We start from the raw sequence: 17814 nt of genomic DNA, 5'->3' as shown, positions 1-17814 counted from the left end.
AAAAAAAAAAAGAGAGAGAGAGAGAGAGAGATAGAGAGAAATGGAAAACACCAAAACTCAAAAAAATAAACAAACAAACAAAGAAACAAAAAATCCCTACCTAACTACAAGATATATTCAGGTAGAAAATAAGACAGACTTTGAACCTAAGTAGCTGAGTTTCGGGGAACTATTAAGAACTACTCTGCTACCCTGGCTATTAATATATAGCCTTATATTAAAGCATAGCCAAGACAAGGATTTAGAAAAAAACAAAAATATAACTTTTTATATTCATACTGAGCTGCAGAAGAAACTTTAAAAATTGAAACTGATCCTATGAAGGATTTATTAATAAACTTGCTTATACGTATATATATGTGTGTGTGTGTGTGTGCATATATATGTATGTATGTGTGTGTATATATATATGAATGTGTGTATATATATATGAATGAATTGGTAACATTTTCTCTTCAAGGCTGGTTCCCTTTTGTGTTTAGCCAGAACCAGTCATACAGTACTAAACCTTTTCCTTTATTAATCTTAGGTGTGTAAAGTGGGAAGGCATATTAATTCTATAACATCAAAATGAAGGGAAACCCTGTTTATGATGCTCACACAATGCCTTCTAACTTGGTTAGTGTGAGCTAAGCATTCCAGGCAAAGGACAGAGTCCAGAGTGACCCCCATGGTTCTGTGATAGTTTCCCATACCTGAGAGTCCAGGTCTTCTCCTTTCATGCAGAAATTGGCATCGATGACATTCAGACCCACCAGGAGACCAGCGATAATAGCTCCTTCTTCTTCCATCATGAGGGCATTGGCTTCATAGAACTCACTGCAAAAGAAAGGCACAGAGAACTGTTATAGTGAGACCTCAACACTTGAATGGGACCCGAGGCAAAGACAAACCTCCCACCGCATCGCTGAGCATGGGTGTCTGAGAATACTTTCCTATAAGTAGATACTTCGGCAACAGGCACACGAGTGGACCCTTTGCGGGGAGCTACTGTTGTTGAGGGGGTATGCCGTCTCTGCCGACTCCTCTGTGTTCATGCTGCACCATGGGACAACATGGGACAATGTGGCAAGCTTTCATGTGTCCTTTTAAAATTCTTTTCTTTAACAATTTTTCTTTTCTTTCTTTTAAAGAGTTATTTATTTTATATATGTGAGTATACTGTTGCTGTCTTCAGACACACCAGAAGAGGCCATCAGACCCCATTACAGATGGTTGTGAGTCACCATGTGGTTCCTGGGAATTGAACTCAGGACCTCTAGAAGAGCAGTCAGTGCTCTTAACCTCTGAGCCATCTCACCAGCTCCCTTACCCAATTTTCTTTGAATATATTTTTAAGCACATTTCTTCAATGAATTCCTTAAATACAAATTGATATATATATATATATATATATATATATATATATATATATATATATATATATAGAGAGAGAGAGAGAGAGAGAGAGAGAGAGAAAGACAGCCAGAGCCCAGGTCTTTATGAATGCTAAGCGAGTCCTCTATCCCCAAACCACACCCAGCCCTAAATCTGCTTACCAAATAACATGTACAATAAATAGCCTGAAGACGATCTCAGAATTTTAACAATCATTTCCTTTAGTATTTAGGTAAAATTGGTTATAATTGTAAAAAAGAAAATAAAAGAAATACATATGAAACTTTTCAATTCCATCTACTTATGAAACATATATGCCTTTGTAATGTGTGTATCATATCATATATACAATGATGTCATTATAACTAACAAAAGAGCACTTATGCCATTATAATTAACTTGAAAACAGTTTCTGGCTTTTCCATTGGTTCTATAGTATACCATTGTACCATATATTTAGTTAGCAAAACCTCTTTCCTTTGCCAGCTCCTCTCTGGAAGAGGCTGACTGGGGCTTCTCCCACCACAGACCCCAGAAACAAGCGAGCAAAGCCAAGCCACCGAGTATCTAGAAGACTATGGACGGGTAGAAAGTCTTCAAAACCCACAGGGAGTCAAATTCACCTCTACTATCCAAACTGTCACTGTATAACCTAACAATCAGTGTCACTGTATAATCTAATACATGTCTTAGCATTCACTCAAGCTTACATCCACACGGAAACCTACATAGGGTGCTGATAGCAGCTGCTTTATTAAAAAAAAAAAAAGGAAGCAACTAAGATGGATATACAAACTTATAAAGAATAGAATATTATGTGGCACTAAAATGGATTAGTAAGCCATGAAAAACCCTGGAAGTGAGGCTGGTGAGATGGTTCAGCGGGTAAGAGCACCAACTCCCCTTTCAAGGGTCCTGAGTTCAAATCCCAGTAACCACATGTTGGCTGACAACCACCTATAATGAGACCTGATGCCCTCTTCTGGGGTGTCTGAAGACAGCTTCAGCGTACATATAATAAATAGATAAATTAAAAAAAAAAAACATGGAAGAACCTTAAGTGTTATATGACTAAGTGAAAAGGCTGTACATTTACGATTCTAACTACCTGATATTCTGGAAAAGGCAAAGCCAAGGAACCAGGAAAGTGATTACGTGTCACTTAGAGATGACTGAGAGGGACGCATAAGTATGTGGACTCAAGAACAGAGCAGGGACACAGTTTCAGAACTCACAGATGTATAGCACAAGAGTGTGTGTGTGTGTGTGTGTGTGTGTGTGTGTGTGTGTGAATGCACACACATTCCGAGGAGAGGATATAAGAAATCATTCTTGGTACCTTGTATTTCGTTGCTATAAATCTAACTTTTCTAAAAACAGTCTACTGAAATGCTTTTACAGGCCAGCCTGGCCCAAAATACTAAACTCCAGGCTAACAGGTCTACACGCTAAAAACTTGTCTCAAGATACAAACAAACAAAACAAAACAAACAAACAAAAAAAATCCAAAACCAGAAAGGGTTTCCTGGTTTGGGCATGGTATCTCACAATCCTAATCTTAGGACTTGGGAGGCTCCAACAGGAAGACTACATTGTAAAGTCAGTCTACATGGTGAATTCTAGGTTAGACTGAGCACACACCGACACAGAGGCATCAAGACACACAGAGACAGACAGACAGACAGACAAGACAGACAGACAGACACACACACACACACACACACACATTTGTTTTGAGACAAATTCTTATGCGTTCCAGGTTGGCCTTGAACTAATTAGGCAGCTGAAGGTGACTTTGAATTCTTCCTTCCCTTGCAGAAGTCTAGCTTATGTCCTGCAACCACGGGCATGCTCCCACCATATTCAGCCACCAAATGTACTTTCATAAAGAGAACACACTCATTAAACCACCTCAGGCCTTTCTATTTGGTTCTTACTCCTCTACTTACTAGAACTGTCTCTTTTCTAGCAGGCAGGGAGGAGACATTCTGAGTATGTCTCCGAGCTTTATGTAAACACAACAACACAGGTATTTTTTTATGACTGATTAGTTTGTCTAACATTATACTCAATAGGATTAATCCATGTTGCTACATATAGCTGTTACATCATACATACATACTACAATTTACTTATCTAGTCTATTGTAAATAGACACACATAGACACACAGACACAGATGCACAGATAAACATTGTGTTGGAGCTTGCTATGTGGATCAGGCTGGCCTTGAACTCACAGACATCCTCTTTTCTCTACCTCTGAAGTACTAGGATTAAAGGGGTGTGTCACGACTGCCTGGAAAAAGAGATGTTTGTACTAATCATTATTATACAAATACCTTATATACCTGTTCATCAAAGAGTTCTCCTGGCAGACGTCATGGTGCTTGCTTTTCATACCAGCACCACGATGCCTGCCATTATGAGAGGTAGAGGCAAATGGCTCTCCAAGCTTGAGGCCAGTCTGGTGTACAGAGTAGGGTCCAGGAGAGCTAGAGCTACACAGAAAAATTCTGTTTCAAAAACCAAAAAACAGCTGGGCGTGGTGGTGCATGCCTTTAATCCCAGCACTTGGGAGGCAGAGGCAGGCGGATTTCTGAGTTCCAGGCCAGCCTGGTCTACAGAGTGAGTTCCAGGACAGCCAGGGCTACACAGAGAAACCCTGTCTTGAAAAACCAAATAAAGAAATAAATAAAATAAAATTGTGAAAAAAACAAAAACCAAAACCAAATATCTTCACTCTATGGGTTGCATTTAATTCTTAATATTATGGTTATATGTATGTTACATACATATATATGTATGTTATATAATGTATGGTTGTACTGTAATGTATGAACAAAGCTTTGCTATGTACCCTAGACAACTCATGATCTACATGACTTTTTTTTAATGGTACACATGAATGTCAACTTCTTGTCCTGTTGGGTCTGTGCACAGGCTGTGATATTGTAAGCCTTCCTTTTTTTCCCTGGTGGTGCTAAGTTTTGGCCTGACCTACACAGGACCATATGTAGTCACAGTCACAGATAACATAATTGTATAAAACACCCTTTTGGACCTAGGAGTGAGTGTGTGAGGTGTGGTACAGAGAACTTATGATACTGTCATGCATTGAGTGTTTCTGACCTACAAAAATCCATAGTTCCTATGGTCTGACTTTGTATGACATCAGCAGGACATATCAAGAAGAAAGTTCAGCTCATACCTGAGAAGCTCCTTCTTATTGATCAAGGCTTTCATATACTCAGAAAGCTTCTTTTGCATCAATGCCAACCGGAGCCAGGCTCTTCCTCTGCCAACTGGTGTCCTGCAAGAACACAGAAACCAAATGGCTCAGAGCACAAGTAAAGGTGGCAGGGCTGGGGGCAGTAGGGGACAGACTCGTGATCCTGCCGATGGGCTTACAGTGTAGACAAAGGCCCTACTCGAGACCCTCACCTGCTCTTGCCCGAGAGACTGTGTGGGACAGCCAGACTAGGATACCTGGGACAGATACTCTAGCATTTGCATTAGTGTAAGTAAGTGTGCCGTGTCTGGAGACCAGAACACTCTTTAGCCCACCTGCAAATGTGCTACCAGTTTAGTATCTGATGAAGTCAAAGTTTAGAGTGGAACATGTAAGATATTCTTAAGGACACAGGCAGTACAAGCTTCCATTCAGTTAACATTAAGCCAACTTCCGGTGGAGGCTAATCCCTACTTTTTTTTTCCTTCAAAGTTGAAGGCAGGCCTTATGTTTCTGAGGCTCACTTAATCTTGGCTCGAAAATCCCATGGAACGCAGCTGTTTTCCCCAAATTGAGCCAGGTGTCACATCGCCCGGGGTCAAGTTTCTTAAGGCTTGCCGATTTTCACTAGAATTTGTAATAAAAAGGAGGTGTCTGGTATTCTTAACACGAAGATAAACTCTCTGTACGTCTCCTTCAGGAGCACACATGTCCTAGAAGAATGCAGGCTGGTCCCTTGGTGTTTACATGTAACAGCATGACAAATCTGGACTGTTATAGAAATATGCACAGTATCGTGAGCACCGTTCTTCAAGGAGAGAACGAGAAGTTAACCAAGACTTACTTGAGTCCTGGGAGGTCTTTTACACTCGCTGTTATCTCTGCAGCTTCCGGAACAAGCTTCTCCACCAGCTCTAGAGGCCCCCAGAAGGATTTATTTTGTCCAAGAAAAGTTTTCTTGGCTAAGGCAACAAAACGAAACAGTATTTTAATTTTCATTACAACGTAATACTCCTCTGCTACATATGCATATTTGTTCATGCAGTCTGGAGATGGCTCAGTGAATGGTGTTTGCCACACAAGTGGGGCCAGAGTTTGGAACTCTTAAACTATATAAAAGCCAGATGGGTGTGGTGGCTGCCCCATGATCCCAGTACAACGAGGACTAAGACAGGGAATCCGTTGGCAAGCTAGTTGAGTCTGTGAGCTCCAGGTTCAGCCAAAAACCCTTTGCTAATAACTTAAATGGACAAAGAAAATGATATTCAACATCAATCTTTGGCCTTCATACTCCCCCATACATGTATGTATCTAAATATACACATATGCAGATAGCACATAATACAAACACATGTAAAAATTATGGTTTCTTTTTCTTTTTTTTTTAAAGATTTATTTATTACTATATCTAAGTACACTGTAGCTGTCTTCAGATGCACCAGAAGAGGGCACCAGATCTCATTACAGATGGTTGTGAGCCACCATGTGGTTGCTGGGATTTGAACTCAGGACCTTCGGAAGAACAGTAGGTGCTCTTAACCACTGAGCCATCTCTCCAGCCCAATGGTTTCTTAATACATAAAATTTTTACAAAAAAAAAAAAAATTCTGTACTTCCAAAACTCAGTTCTTCCTTTTTAAAGAAGAATTTGTGATCAAGGCTAAAGATGGCTCAGCAGTTAAAAGTCTTGGCTGCTCTTCCAGAAGACCCAGGTTCAAATCCCAGCACCCATATGGCAGCCTGTTCACTATAGTTCAAGGGGACTTGGTGTCCTTTTCTGGCCCCCATGGCCACCAGGCACAAACATAGTGCATGGGCACACATGTAGGCAGAACATCCATGCACATAAAAATAAAATTAAGTTAGAAAAGAATTTTTGATCTAGCCCTAAAGTAATATTTAATGAGTTAGTACGTAAAAACCATGTAGTATTAGTTTAGAAAATAACCCAATAAAAGCCGAGTACTGCAAGGGGAGGAAGGGAAGAAACAGGTGACTGAGACGGAGGCCTGCCCTGGAACTGGTTATGTGAGAAGAGCCGGGACACCTGAGACAGCACCTGTTCTGCCCCAACCTGTGCCCTGGGCAGTAACTACTTCATTCTAGGCAGGCCTATTTCCCTGTCAAACGGATGGTTCGCTTAATGACAAAGGTCCTTCCAACACTAACATCAAAAGACAACTGTACTTTTATGTACTATAAGTCCTTTAAGTCAGTTAAAATTAATTTTTTTTTTATGTCAGGGTCTCTTACTATGTAGCCCTGGCTAGCATGAACCCTGCTCTATAGACAGGCTAGTCTGACCCCACAGAAACCTGCCTGCCCCTGCCCCCTGAGTGCTAGGATTAAAGGTGTGAGCCACCATGCCAAGCCCATTAACACTATTCATCCCAAATGTTTACTCTTTGCCTCCATGGCAACGGCTTTCTTTTCTGCGCAGAATTTCTAAGGACCGGCCGCACACTGCAGTGAGCTCACAGCCCACCTTTCAAGCCGTGTTTCAGGCAGTGCTCCATCACCACGAAGAACTGCTGGAGAGGTGCGTAGTCAGAGTCCAGGGTCCGCCCCAGGTTCAGAGCCGATTCGATCAAGCCCTTGATGCTCAGCTTTGCCATGTTCATCAGGTTCATGCGTTCGTTAGCCATGAGATAATTAGGATCTGCGGGGAAGAGAATGAACTTCCTTAGTGGGAGAGCACACAGGAAAACAATGTAAGTTTACGTACTGTATGCACAGATGGCATAAAAGCAGGGGAGCAAGACTGCTGGTGACTTGCCATGAACCAAGGATGTGGCAAAGTATTTTTGGTGTATTGTTCCTGGCCATGTACTTGCTGTAGAAAAAGATGTTCGCTTCCATTATTAATCCCCTTAAGAGCAAAATTGAATTACTTTATCAACCCATCATAAGCCTTCAATGTATCTGAGATGATCTACCTATCTGGGCCCCGGCCCAGCTTCCTGCTGTGCCACAGGCAGGCTCAGCAGTCATTCCCACTGCCGCTCTGTTTGATAGTGTATGGAGAGCCAAGGTGGGGGCAAGGGTGAAGTGCTTATACAAGCTACTGCAAGGGTACTACTTACTTTATTCGTATCAATACCAACCAGCTCGGTGCTTATTAGTTTTTTATGTCTATTTGATAAATCTGGAGGCAACTCAGAGGAGGGAATCTCTACTGAGAAACTGCCTCCATATGACTAGGCTGTATGGCAACCCAGGAGAACATTTTCTTAGTGACTTACTGGGAAGGGCCCAGCCCACCGTGGGTGGCACCACCTGGACTAGTGATACTGGGAGCTGTAAGAAAGCAGGCCAGCAAGTGTGAGGAGCAAGCCAGTAAGCAACATCCCTGCAAGGCCCCTGCTCGGCTCCTGCCTGGCTGGTTTGAATTCTTGCCTTGGCTTCTCTCAATGGACTCTGATTAAGGATATGTAAATAATCCCTTTCCTCCTCAAGCTGTTTTTGGTCGGTGTGTTTCAGAGCAGCAATAGTGACCCTAACTAAGTCAATCACTATTAGTTCATAATAGGTTACTGGTATAATGTGGTACAAGAAATTTAACCCCCGAGTTTTTAACACTCAGCACACAAAGCCTGGCTCTCAGTACTGTTTGAGAAGAGGGGCCCAGGACCGTCTTCTATGTGACAGAACACAAAAGATCCAGGCACTGTGCACCTCACAGGCAATCCCCCCCCCCCTTTTTTTCCCTTCTCTCCTGGGACAAGGTTTCACTAGAAGTAGTAGCGATTCTTAGCCTCGGCCTCCAGAGTTCGGGGATTATAGTCATGTACCACCGACTACATCCACTTGTGGTCTTAACTGCTTCTTGTAATGAGCTCTGTGTCTGGTCTGTAGCCCCGTGGCCAAGGACAGAACTAGAGTCCAGAATGCCTTTGTTCTTGACTCACCACAATCAGCTTACACACGAACTGATGGTGCGGGTGCTGCTGACCCCTCCAGGCCTAACAAGGTTCTCAACGCACTCACTATCTCCTTACTGTTGCCGAGGTATTTCCCCTTCTCTTTAGTCTATTTATTTTTACGTGAGGCAGTGTTTTGTCTGCATATAAATACTCCACCCACATGCATGCTGTGCCTATGGAGGCCAGGAGAGTGTCAGATCACCTGCAACTGGAGTTACTGGGAGCCACGAAGAGTATGCTGGGAACAGAGTGCAGGTCCCCCCAGAGCAGGGTGCCAGCCTGTTTCCTCTTCTCTTTAGGTGACAGAGCTGGGACATAACTGTGCTGTGGTCCCAGGTTCTATAATCCAGAAAGGAAGGATGTTGCCTGGATTTACCAGGAAAGCTGTGTATGCACTGAGTATGTGCAGTGCTGTGTGTGTGCACTGGGTGTGTACAGTGCACTCCCAAGCGTCAGCACATAGCACATTTGTGAAAATAAAGTAAAAGCTTCCCAGAGATCAGGAAGAGCAAAGACCTGCTCAAACTACACTTATAATAGACAACACAAAACAGGCTCGTTAGTCATACAATGTTTTCATTTATATCTACCTTTATATTTAAGTCAATAAAGCAAAAATGACCAAATCCTAACTAATTTATATTAACTTTAGAGATTAAGAGATTTATGGCCCTAACCATGAAAATCTTGATTTACTGTAGTGCTGCTCTCTTAGCTAACATTGTAATCGCCTGATTAAGTAATTTTTAGAGATAGAATCTCATTATGTAGCCCAGGCTAGTCTTGAATTCACTGTCTTTATGCCTGTTTCCAGAGTAGCCAAGACAACAGATGCACACCTGTGCATTACTTGGCTTAGGTAATATTTTAGAGAAAAACTATCCGTGAAAGTTGGATTGTACTCCTGTACTTGCACACTGACAAATGTTTTGTGGTGTTGTGGATAGCCCTGGGGCTAATTATATTTGATGTTAATTCTGTTCTCCTGTGAGTGGCTGCAAACAAGGAATGAGCCAGCACTGAGGTGATTCAGGTGAACCTGCTTCCCGCCTTAATTTGTAAAATAAAGGAGAGCTGGTGATTGGACAGATAAAAGGGAAGGTGGAGCAGAAGGGGAGAGGGAGAAGAAGGAGAAAATGGAAGAGGGAGAGGACACAGAGGAGGAGGAAGAAGGAGAAAAGCGGAGCAGAAGCACATGGCCTGGAGAAACCACAAGTTCTAAGGGGTCTCATAGATGTGGAAGATGGTAGTGTAGTAGTGGATCTGCCCAATCTGGGCGCACAGCATGTAATCATATTCACTGTGTTGTGTTTTCATTGCTGGGCATATTTGGGAGGAGATTTATTGCAACGTTGAGGCTATCTTTTTTCTCTTTTTTATGTACAGGGATGTTGTGCATGCATGTCTGTGTACTATATGGGTCTGTGTGTGTGCCTGGTGTCCACAGAGGTCAGAAGAGGGCATGGGAATCCCCTGGAACTGGAGTTACAGATGGCCCTGAGCTGCCATGTAGGTTCTGGGAATTGAACCTGAGTCCCCTGGGAAAGCAGTCAGTGCTCAGCCATCATCTCTCCAGCCCTAGATGAATCTCCTTATTCACTGTAGATCAGCTTGTCAAGAACAGAAACACCAGCACACCTATGTTCCTGCTTTATTCACAAGGGCAAGAAAATGGACGGCTTAGATGTCTGTCAATTCAGAAATGGATAATGAAAATTCTGTACATATACACAACGGCATTTCATTCAGCCATAAAGAAAAATGAGGTTATTAAATGTATAGGAAAACAGGTGAAACCAGAAAATATATTAAGAGAAGTAACTGGGCTCTGAAAGACAAACATGTTCTATGTGTGTATGCTAATTTCTTTCTTTCTTTTTTTTTTAAAGATTTATTTATTTGTTATATGTAAGTACACTGTAGCTGTCTTCAGACACTCCAGAAGAGGGCACCAGATCTTGCTACGGATGGTTATGAGCCACCATGTGGTTGCTGGGATTTGAACTCTGGACCTTCGGAAGAGCAGTCGGGTGCTCTAACCCACTGAGCCATCTCTCCAGCCCATGCTAATTTCTATGTATGTGGGAGTGAGTACACACAGAGATCAGGAAACCAGAAAGAGGTCCATTAAAGGGGGAAATTCTTTAAGTTGGGCAGGGCAGTGGAATGCTTGTGATATGAAAGGGAGGGGGAAACTGGAGGGAGAAAGGTTTATGTGTGTGGGGGGGAAGAAGCTGAGAGACAGAGTGGGGGGGGTAAGTCAAAGCCACAAGGAAACCTGACACTCGATATACTAATAAAAAATAAATTAGCAGCACCCAAGGCTCAGGGACACCTGGGAAGAGGAGGTGTAGAGGACAGATGGACTCTGTGAGCATGACCTGGCTGTCCCACATGAACTTACAACAGCTCAGATCACCTGAACAAGACCTGACAAGATCAAACCAGGTGAAATGCTGTTGTAGATGGAGTAGGTGGTCCCCAGCCCTTACTGAGGTGCTCTGGCAGTTGATAATTGTGTTGGGGGTAGAGGGAATCATTCTTTTTTGAAGATGTGGCCGCTAGTAGTATTCCTATGCTCCAATGGATGCTCCCACATCCTACACTTATGGATGCCATTAACTGTTCGTAGTGAGTTATAAAAACAATAACAAAAACAGACTATGTATGGTGTGGCACACACCTTTAATTTTAGTACTTAGGAGGCACAAGCAGGCAAATCTCTGTTGAGTCTGAGGCCATACGTAATAAAATTTACACTAGTCAAGGCAATATAGTGAGACCCTGTCTGGGTATGGTGATGTATACTTTTAATCCCAGCACTCGGGAGGCAGAGGCAGGCAGATCTCTGAGTTCAAGGCCAGCCTGGTCTATAGAACTAGTTCCATGACAGCCAGGGCTACATCAGAGAAGGTGTGTGTCTGTAAGCTCTTGGAAGACTAGACTTGAGAGTTCAACCCTTTCTGAAAGACAAAACTCTTGACCAGGAACTTATGTGAGCCTTAGAGAGTAGCAACTTATAACTACACAACAAAACCTTGAAATGGTTATGGATAACTATAAGGAATACAAGAAATATTTAATGTTATATTACTATGTAGTATGTTAACTTAAGCCTAATTCCAGGTAAGGTAAACTAATTTGTGTTTGACACACCTGCCTCTGCCTCCCAAGTGCTGGGATAAAGGTGTGTGCCACCACACCTACTACGTATCTGTCTTCACTTAAAATCAGTTTTATGCCCCATAGATAACCTGATTATTTAGAGCTCTACCTGTATGCTCTCCACAATGCTATGTGTGATACCACATATATTTCTACTTGGCAGGACTGAGGGGGAACTTTTCAGTACCACACTTTCTGAGGTACACTCTGTTAAAATAGCGGGTTAAAAACATTTATTCATAAATTCATTCATCTTTATTGCTGTCTTTCCTTGTTAGCAGTATAATCCAAAGATGGACTTTGCTGAAATTTAGTTCTTTTAGAAAGTGTATATCCACTCTTATTGGTATCAACCATTTACTTGTGTAAATTAACACCTGACTTTATGTAATGAATCTTGTCTCTCTGAGGCTTAAATTACCCTACAGTACAGTAACAGTGAGAGGGTTGGACTAGTTCTGTAACTCTTATCCTGTGGGAAACACACATTCATATCAAGCATCCTCGTGACACACTGTGACACTGGTTCTTTAGGGACAGTCCCAGAAAGAGCCACAGAATATAGAGAAATGGTCATGTCCCCCCATTCAGGAAACCCTGCAAATTACTCTGACATCAACTGCCATGGCCTCTGGACCTGGAGCATCGACGTCATCTCACAGAAAGGCTGTCAGGAGCTCACAGCTTAGGCAGGGTGGTGAACCGCCCGGCCCTCTGCATGTGCATCAGAGCTTCAGAGACCCTGGCCTGGAAGATTCTTCTGTCTCTAGTATGTCAAAACGTCATGATTCCAGAAAGGCAAGTAACAGGAATATAATATGCTATAATAACTATACAATAAATTAAAATATAATAGACATAATATAACATATATTATGTATACTACCAAAAAAGCAGAATGAAGTGGAGAAGAAATAACTAGTGGGGGAAAAATAAAACCCAGAACTTAAAAAAAAAAAAAAAATCAACGAAAGTCAAAGCTGAATCTTTGGTAAAGATCAACAATATTAAAGCCAGAAATACTGAATTACTAGCCTGTAATCCCAGTACCTAGGACACTGAAGCAAGAAGATCATAAACATGAAGTCAGCCCGAGAGACCTGACAATAATTACCCTAACTCAAATGTAGTGTGACCAACCGCCTCGCACTATAGGTGTCATACTTGCCCTGCCCTGATGAGCTGTGTCCCTTATTATACTATAAGCCCAAATAGTCATCCTTCCCCTAAAACAGTAATAAGAAGAAACATTGACATTTATCCATTGACCAACACAAGACTTAAATAACTGAAACCAAAAAAAGAAAGATTAGACACTGGACTTACTGACCTTATACAAACAAATAAAATTGTAAAAAAAAAAAAGTATGCTGATGTGTTAGATTACAGGTGAGACAGGTGACTTGCTAGAACAATACAAACTATTAAAACTACCAAAGAGAAAACCTGAGTAGATATGTAACAAGCAAAGACACTGAATAAATAAAATCCCACAGAGACGAATCCCCTCACTGTTGAAGTTCATCAATCATTTAAAGAATTAACATCCATTTCTCACAAACTATTCCACAAACAGAAGATGGAACTTCCAGCTTACCATACCGTTATTTCCTGAGACAAAGAAAAGGCAGACCTGCACTAAGATATTCCCTATGAATGCAAAAAGCCTCAACAAAACACTGGCAGCACAGAAAAAATCGTAACAACCAAGTAGGACTTACGCCAGAATGTGAGGCTTCTTCAACCTACACAAGTCAGCCAACACAATACAGCAAATTAATAAAAAAAACAAAACAAAAAACAAAACCTGTGATTTCAATAGACACTGACAGAGCAGCTGACAGCCAACAAATCTTACTTTTATATGTAACAAACCGGGAAGAGAAGGGGATCTCTTTAGCTTGGTAAAAGGCAACTAGAAACAACTCCTATCTAATACACCACCAAAGGGGGAAAGCCTGACGGCGTCTCAAAGAGACCAGGAACAAGGCACACACGACCATTTCTAAATAACACTATAGGAGAGTTTAGCCAGGGCAATTACCAACACCAGACCAGACCAGACCAAACCAAACGAAAAGACATCTAGATTAGAAGGAAGAGGTAAAAATATCTTCAGAGAATATGGTATTAAAGGTTTAAAGTATCCCAAAAATCCATACCAAAAAGTATTAGCTAGCAAGTATATTTTGCAAGAGTACAGGTTACAAGATCAATACAGGACTTGATTGTATAGTAGTCTCCTTTTTTCTGTGCTACTGCTTTCTGCAAGTCACAGTGATCTAAAAATATTAAATGGAAAATTCCAGAAATAAGCGACCAATAGGATTTAAGTTGCATGCCTTTCTACACAGTGTAACGGAAGCATACTCCCTTTCTTGCCCACAATGGAAACTGAATCATCCCTTTGCGAGGGCATCGCCATACCACATAAGCTACACGTCTGTCAGTCACTCAGAAGCTGCCTTAGATGTAGTCTCACAGTGTGTCTAGTACTTATTAATGGCCATTAGCAATGGTGCTGATGCTGGAAGTTCAGATTTGAAGAGACACTACTATAACGTGCTTTTGTCAAGTGAAAGTGTGATCGTTCTTAGCTTTACATGAAGGAACACTATGCTGTGGGTGGACTTTAAAGTATGAGGTCATATGGATATAGTCCTTATTAAACTATGTTGTTACAATTGTTATTATTAGTTATTGTTAATTGCTCACTCTGCCTAATAAGTAAAAGCTTTTCTTTAGAAGTAATAGAAAAAATAATCATAGTGCATATAGTTTTTTAGTATTGCTACAGAATCAACTGTGGGTCTGGAATATATTCCTTATAGCTGACCAAACTGAAAATCAACAGCTTAAAATGACACTTAAAGATGACTTCACTTACATGGTGCCAAAATACAAATATATTGACAAATGAGGCGCAGGCTCTGTGCACTGAAAACAATATGTGGAATTGAGAACCTGAAGCATCAAAATAAACAGGCATCCCATGTCAGTGGGTCAGTTTACTAATCCTAAACCGGCAATACCTGACTTCGTGCAGTGCCAAAGCGAGCCCTGTCGATCCCAGCTGCCGTACTTACGGAAACTGGAAAGCTTATCCAAAATATCTATAGGAATACAAGGGACCCAGGGATTCAAAAACATTCTAGAAAAAGAAAAACAGTGTTGGAGAACACACGGGGTTAGTTCAAAACATATCAGAGTCCTAGATATCAAGACTGAGAGAAGCTGTCCTTCAACACAGATGTGTAGACTTGTGAAATGGATCCCAGAGTCCAGAAATGGTGAGATGTTTGTGATCAAATGGTGCCAAGACATATCTACATGCAGGAGAATCAAAACAAAAAACAAGACCAAAAAACAAACCTCTGGGGCCGGAGAGATGTCTCAGGGGTTAAGAGTGCATGGTGCTCTTGCAGGAGAGCCACAGTACCTTACACCACCTACAACCGCAGCGCTAGGAAACCTGATGCCTCTGGCCTCTGCAGGGGTGTCCATGCAAGCACGTGCGTGAGCACATACGCGCACACCCCTCACCCCCATACACCCATACCCACACACGCATGCACACGTATGCATGTACAATTTAAAAAACTTCTTTACAGTTTTAACTAAAAAGAACCAGAGAACAAAGTTTAAAAGCTAAAATTATAAAACTCATCATAGGAAATATAGATCCAAAATGTTCAAACTGTTGTAACCTTGAGCTAGGCAATGTTTTCTTAGATATGAAACCTAAAGTACATGCCACAAAAGAAATAATAGAAGAGCTACATTCCAACTTATTTGAAATCTATTCTTTGTGTTTCAAAGAATTCAGTCAAGGAAATAAAGATAAATATCTTGATTCTAGCACCCAGGAGGCAGGGCAGTCAGATCTCTGCTGAATTCAAGAACAGCAAGGCTTATATAGAGTTCCAGAGCTGGGCGTGGTGGTGCCCGCCTTTAATCCCAGCACTCGGGAGGCAGAGGCAGGCGGATTTCTGAGTTCGAGGCCAGCCTGGTCTACAAAGTGAGTTCCAGGACAGCCAGGGCTACACAGAGAAACCCTGTCTCGAAAATCCTAAAAAAAAAAAAAAAAAAAAAAAGAGTTCCAGGCCAGCCAAAAATACATAATAAGAGATGCTGTTTAAAAACTAAAAAAAAAAAAAAAAAAAAAGAAGGGAAGAATGAAGGAGGAAAGGAAGGAAGGAAGGAAGGAAGGACATTGGAGAGATAGTTCAGACATTAGCACCCACAGAGCAGGTCATAACCATCTGTAACTCCAATTCCAGGGGATCTATGCTCTCTTCTAGCTTCTGTGGACACTACCACACACATAGTGCACATATATGCATGCAGACAAAACATACATATAAACCAACAATACGTTTTTAAAGAAAGAAAAAAAAGGAAACTAGCTAGCACTAATTAAGGATTTAAAGATATAACAACCTTGTGCAATGCTGGTAGAAATGTTAAATGCTGAACGTGCTTTAGACAAGTCTGACATTTCTCAAAGATGCTAACATCTGGGCTGGAAACATGACTCACTGGTTAAGAGCCCAGTCGGCTCTTCCAGGAATTGAGTTAAAGTCCCAGCACCCATACTGTGGCTCATAACTGCCTCATGATGTCCTCTTCTGGACTCTGGGCAACAGGTACACCTGTGGTGCAAAGACAGACTTTCAGGTAAAACACCCATACACATAGCGCGCGCGCACACACACACTCAATTAAAAGCTGCTGAATTAGCATTCTATCTAGAGTTCTACTTCAAGGTATTTCCCCAATATGAAACAATATGGACACATTCTGAGTTTTCACAGAAACATTCCTTACAATTAGCCCCCAAATGATAACATGTCAAATACCCACCAACATAACTTGCCGAGAGAGAGGCCGTGAACAGACAGACAGACATACAGCTCATGACAGTGTTTACATGGAATGTCCAGAATAGGCAAATCTACAGAGACAGAAAGGGTCTGCAGCCTGGCAGGGACAGGGAGTTGGACGAGACCGGGAGTGGTTGGTGATGGGTGAAGAGTCCTTCTGAGGGAGATGAAAACATAGGGTTAGACAGTGGTGACAGAAGCACACAGCTTTGTGAACGCACTAACAGTCACGCTGTACACTGTAAAATGGTAGTCTTCACCTCGTGTCAGAAGTATATCTAATAAAACTATCATTAGAAAAAGCTAGAGAGATTCACGAGGCAGTGATGTGTAATTTGTGCCATCTTGATGCGGACCACCAAAACAGACACTACAGATCCAACACTCTGAAAAAAACAGGCTGAACTCTATACTTTTCAGAAACTGCTGGGTTTTTTTTTTTTTTTTTTTGTTTTGACTGCTGTGAAACTCACAAATATGTAAGTACATTTTTAAAAAGCCATAGAAAACCTTCATGTAATCTTACAACATTGCCCATTTTATCTTTTAAATAATGTCCCCTTTAAATCACCCCGAGGTGCCTGCACACAGGAACGCCGCACCACTCACGGCCACGCACAGGGACTGCTTAGTGACTGCCATGGTACACAAAACCCAAATTGGACACTCCTCCTCATGAAAAACAATGGAGAGGTGGTTAGAAAATTAAAAAGGAAAAGAGGAAAGGAAAAGGAAAGAAAAAAGAACGAGCCGAGAGATGCTGTGTGGCACGCACCTTCTGGGTCAGCACGCACTTGCTCCACCATATCTGTCAAATCCTCCCAAGAGTCTTTGCAAACGGCAAAAAGAAAGGAAAAGAAAGATAAAATGTCATGCAAGCCAAGAAAGGAAAGCGCTACTAAAAATAAGCCTGGGATTCTTTCATTTACCGCAGACATTAACAGTGAAAAGGGGTTGGGGACACCACCAAGAGGCAGGGGCATTACCGCGATTAACCAATGTTTTACTTCAAGGTTTCCAATGGGAAGAAACAAGCATGCTTACGTCATAAACGGGCGACATAGATTTTCTTCTACTGGAAGCCAAATCTGACTCTGCATGTTACACCTTCAGAACTTATTTTGATCACTAAAGCGGAAAACGGGGATTTCTTGTTGTTGTTGTTGGAGTCAGGACAAATCTCATGATGAAAATGATTGACTTTTCTTAAAATAATAATAATAATAAATCCAAATA

General features: G+C 41.6%; 1 protein-coding gene across 7 annotated transcripts in view; it reads right to left on the bottom strand.

Moving 5' to 3' along the window:
* Rufy3 (RUN and FYVE domain containing 3) overlaps positions 1 to 17814 on the bottom strand; it is a 78724-nt gene that overhangs the window by 27487 nt on the left and 33423 nt on the right. For 5 of the 7 annotated variants that reach the window (XM_021210487.2, XM_021210488.2, XM_029545055.1 and 2 more), the window contains exons 2-5: positions 7093 to 7266; positions 5452 to 5569; positions 4587 to 4688; positions 696 to 819 (exon numbers count right to left, since the gene is read on the bottom strand). In XM_021210487.2, the coding sequence (XP_021066146.1) occupies positions 696 to 819; positions 4587 to 4688; positions 5452 to 5569; positions 7093 to 7266 (518 nt within the window). Of the gene's footprint in view, positions 1 to 695; positions 820 to 4586; positions 4689 to 5451; positions 5570 to 7092; positions 7267 to 17353; positions 17408 to 17814 lie in introns of all 7 variants that reach the window. The other 2 variants (XM_029545054.1, XM_021210489.2) reach the window with 1 other exon arrangement.

Source organism: Mus pahari, chromosome 13, assembly GCF_900095145.1.
Source record: "Mus pahari chromosome 13, PAHARI_EIJ_v1.1, whole genome shotgun sequence".
Classification (NCBI taxonomy): domain Eukaryota; kingdom Metazoa; phylum Chordata; class Mammalia; order Rodentia; family Muridae; genus Mus; species Mus pahari.
Note: the sequence above shows the minus strand (reverse complement) of the source record. Positions and strands in the feature narration are given on the sequence as shown.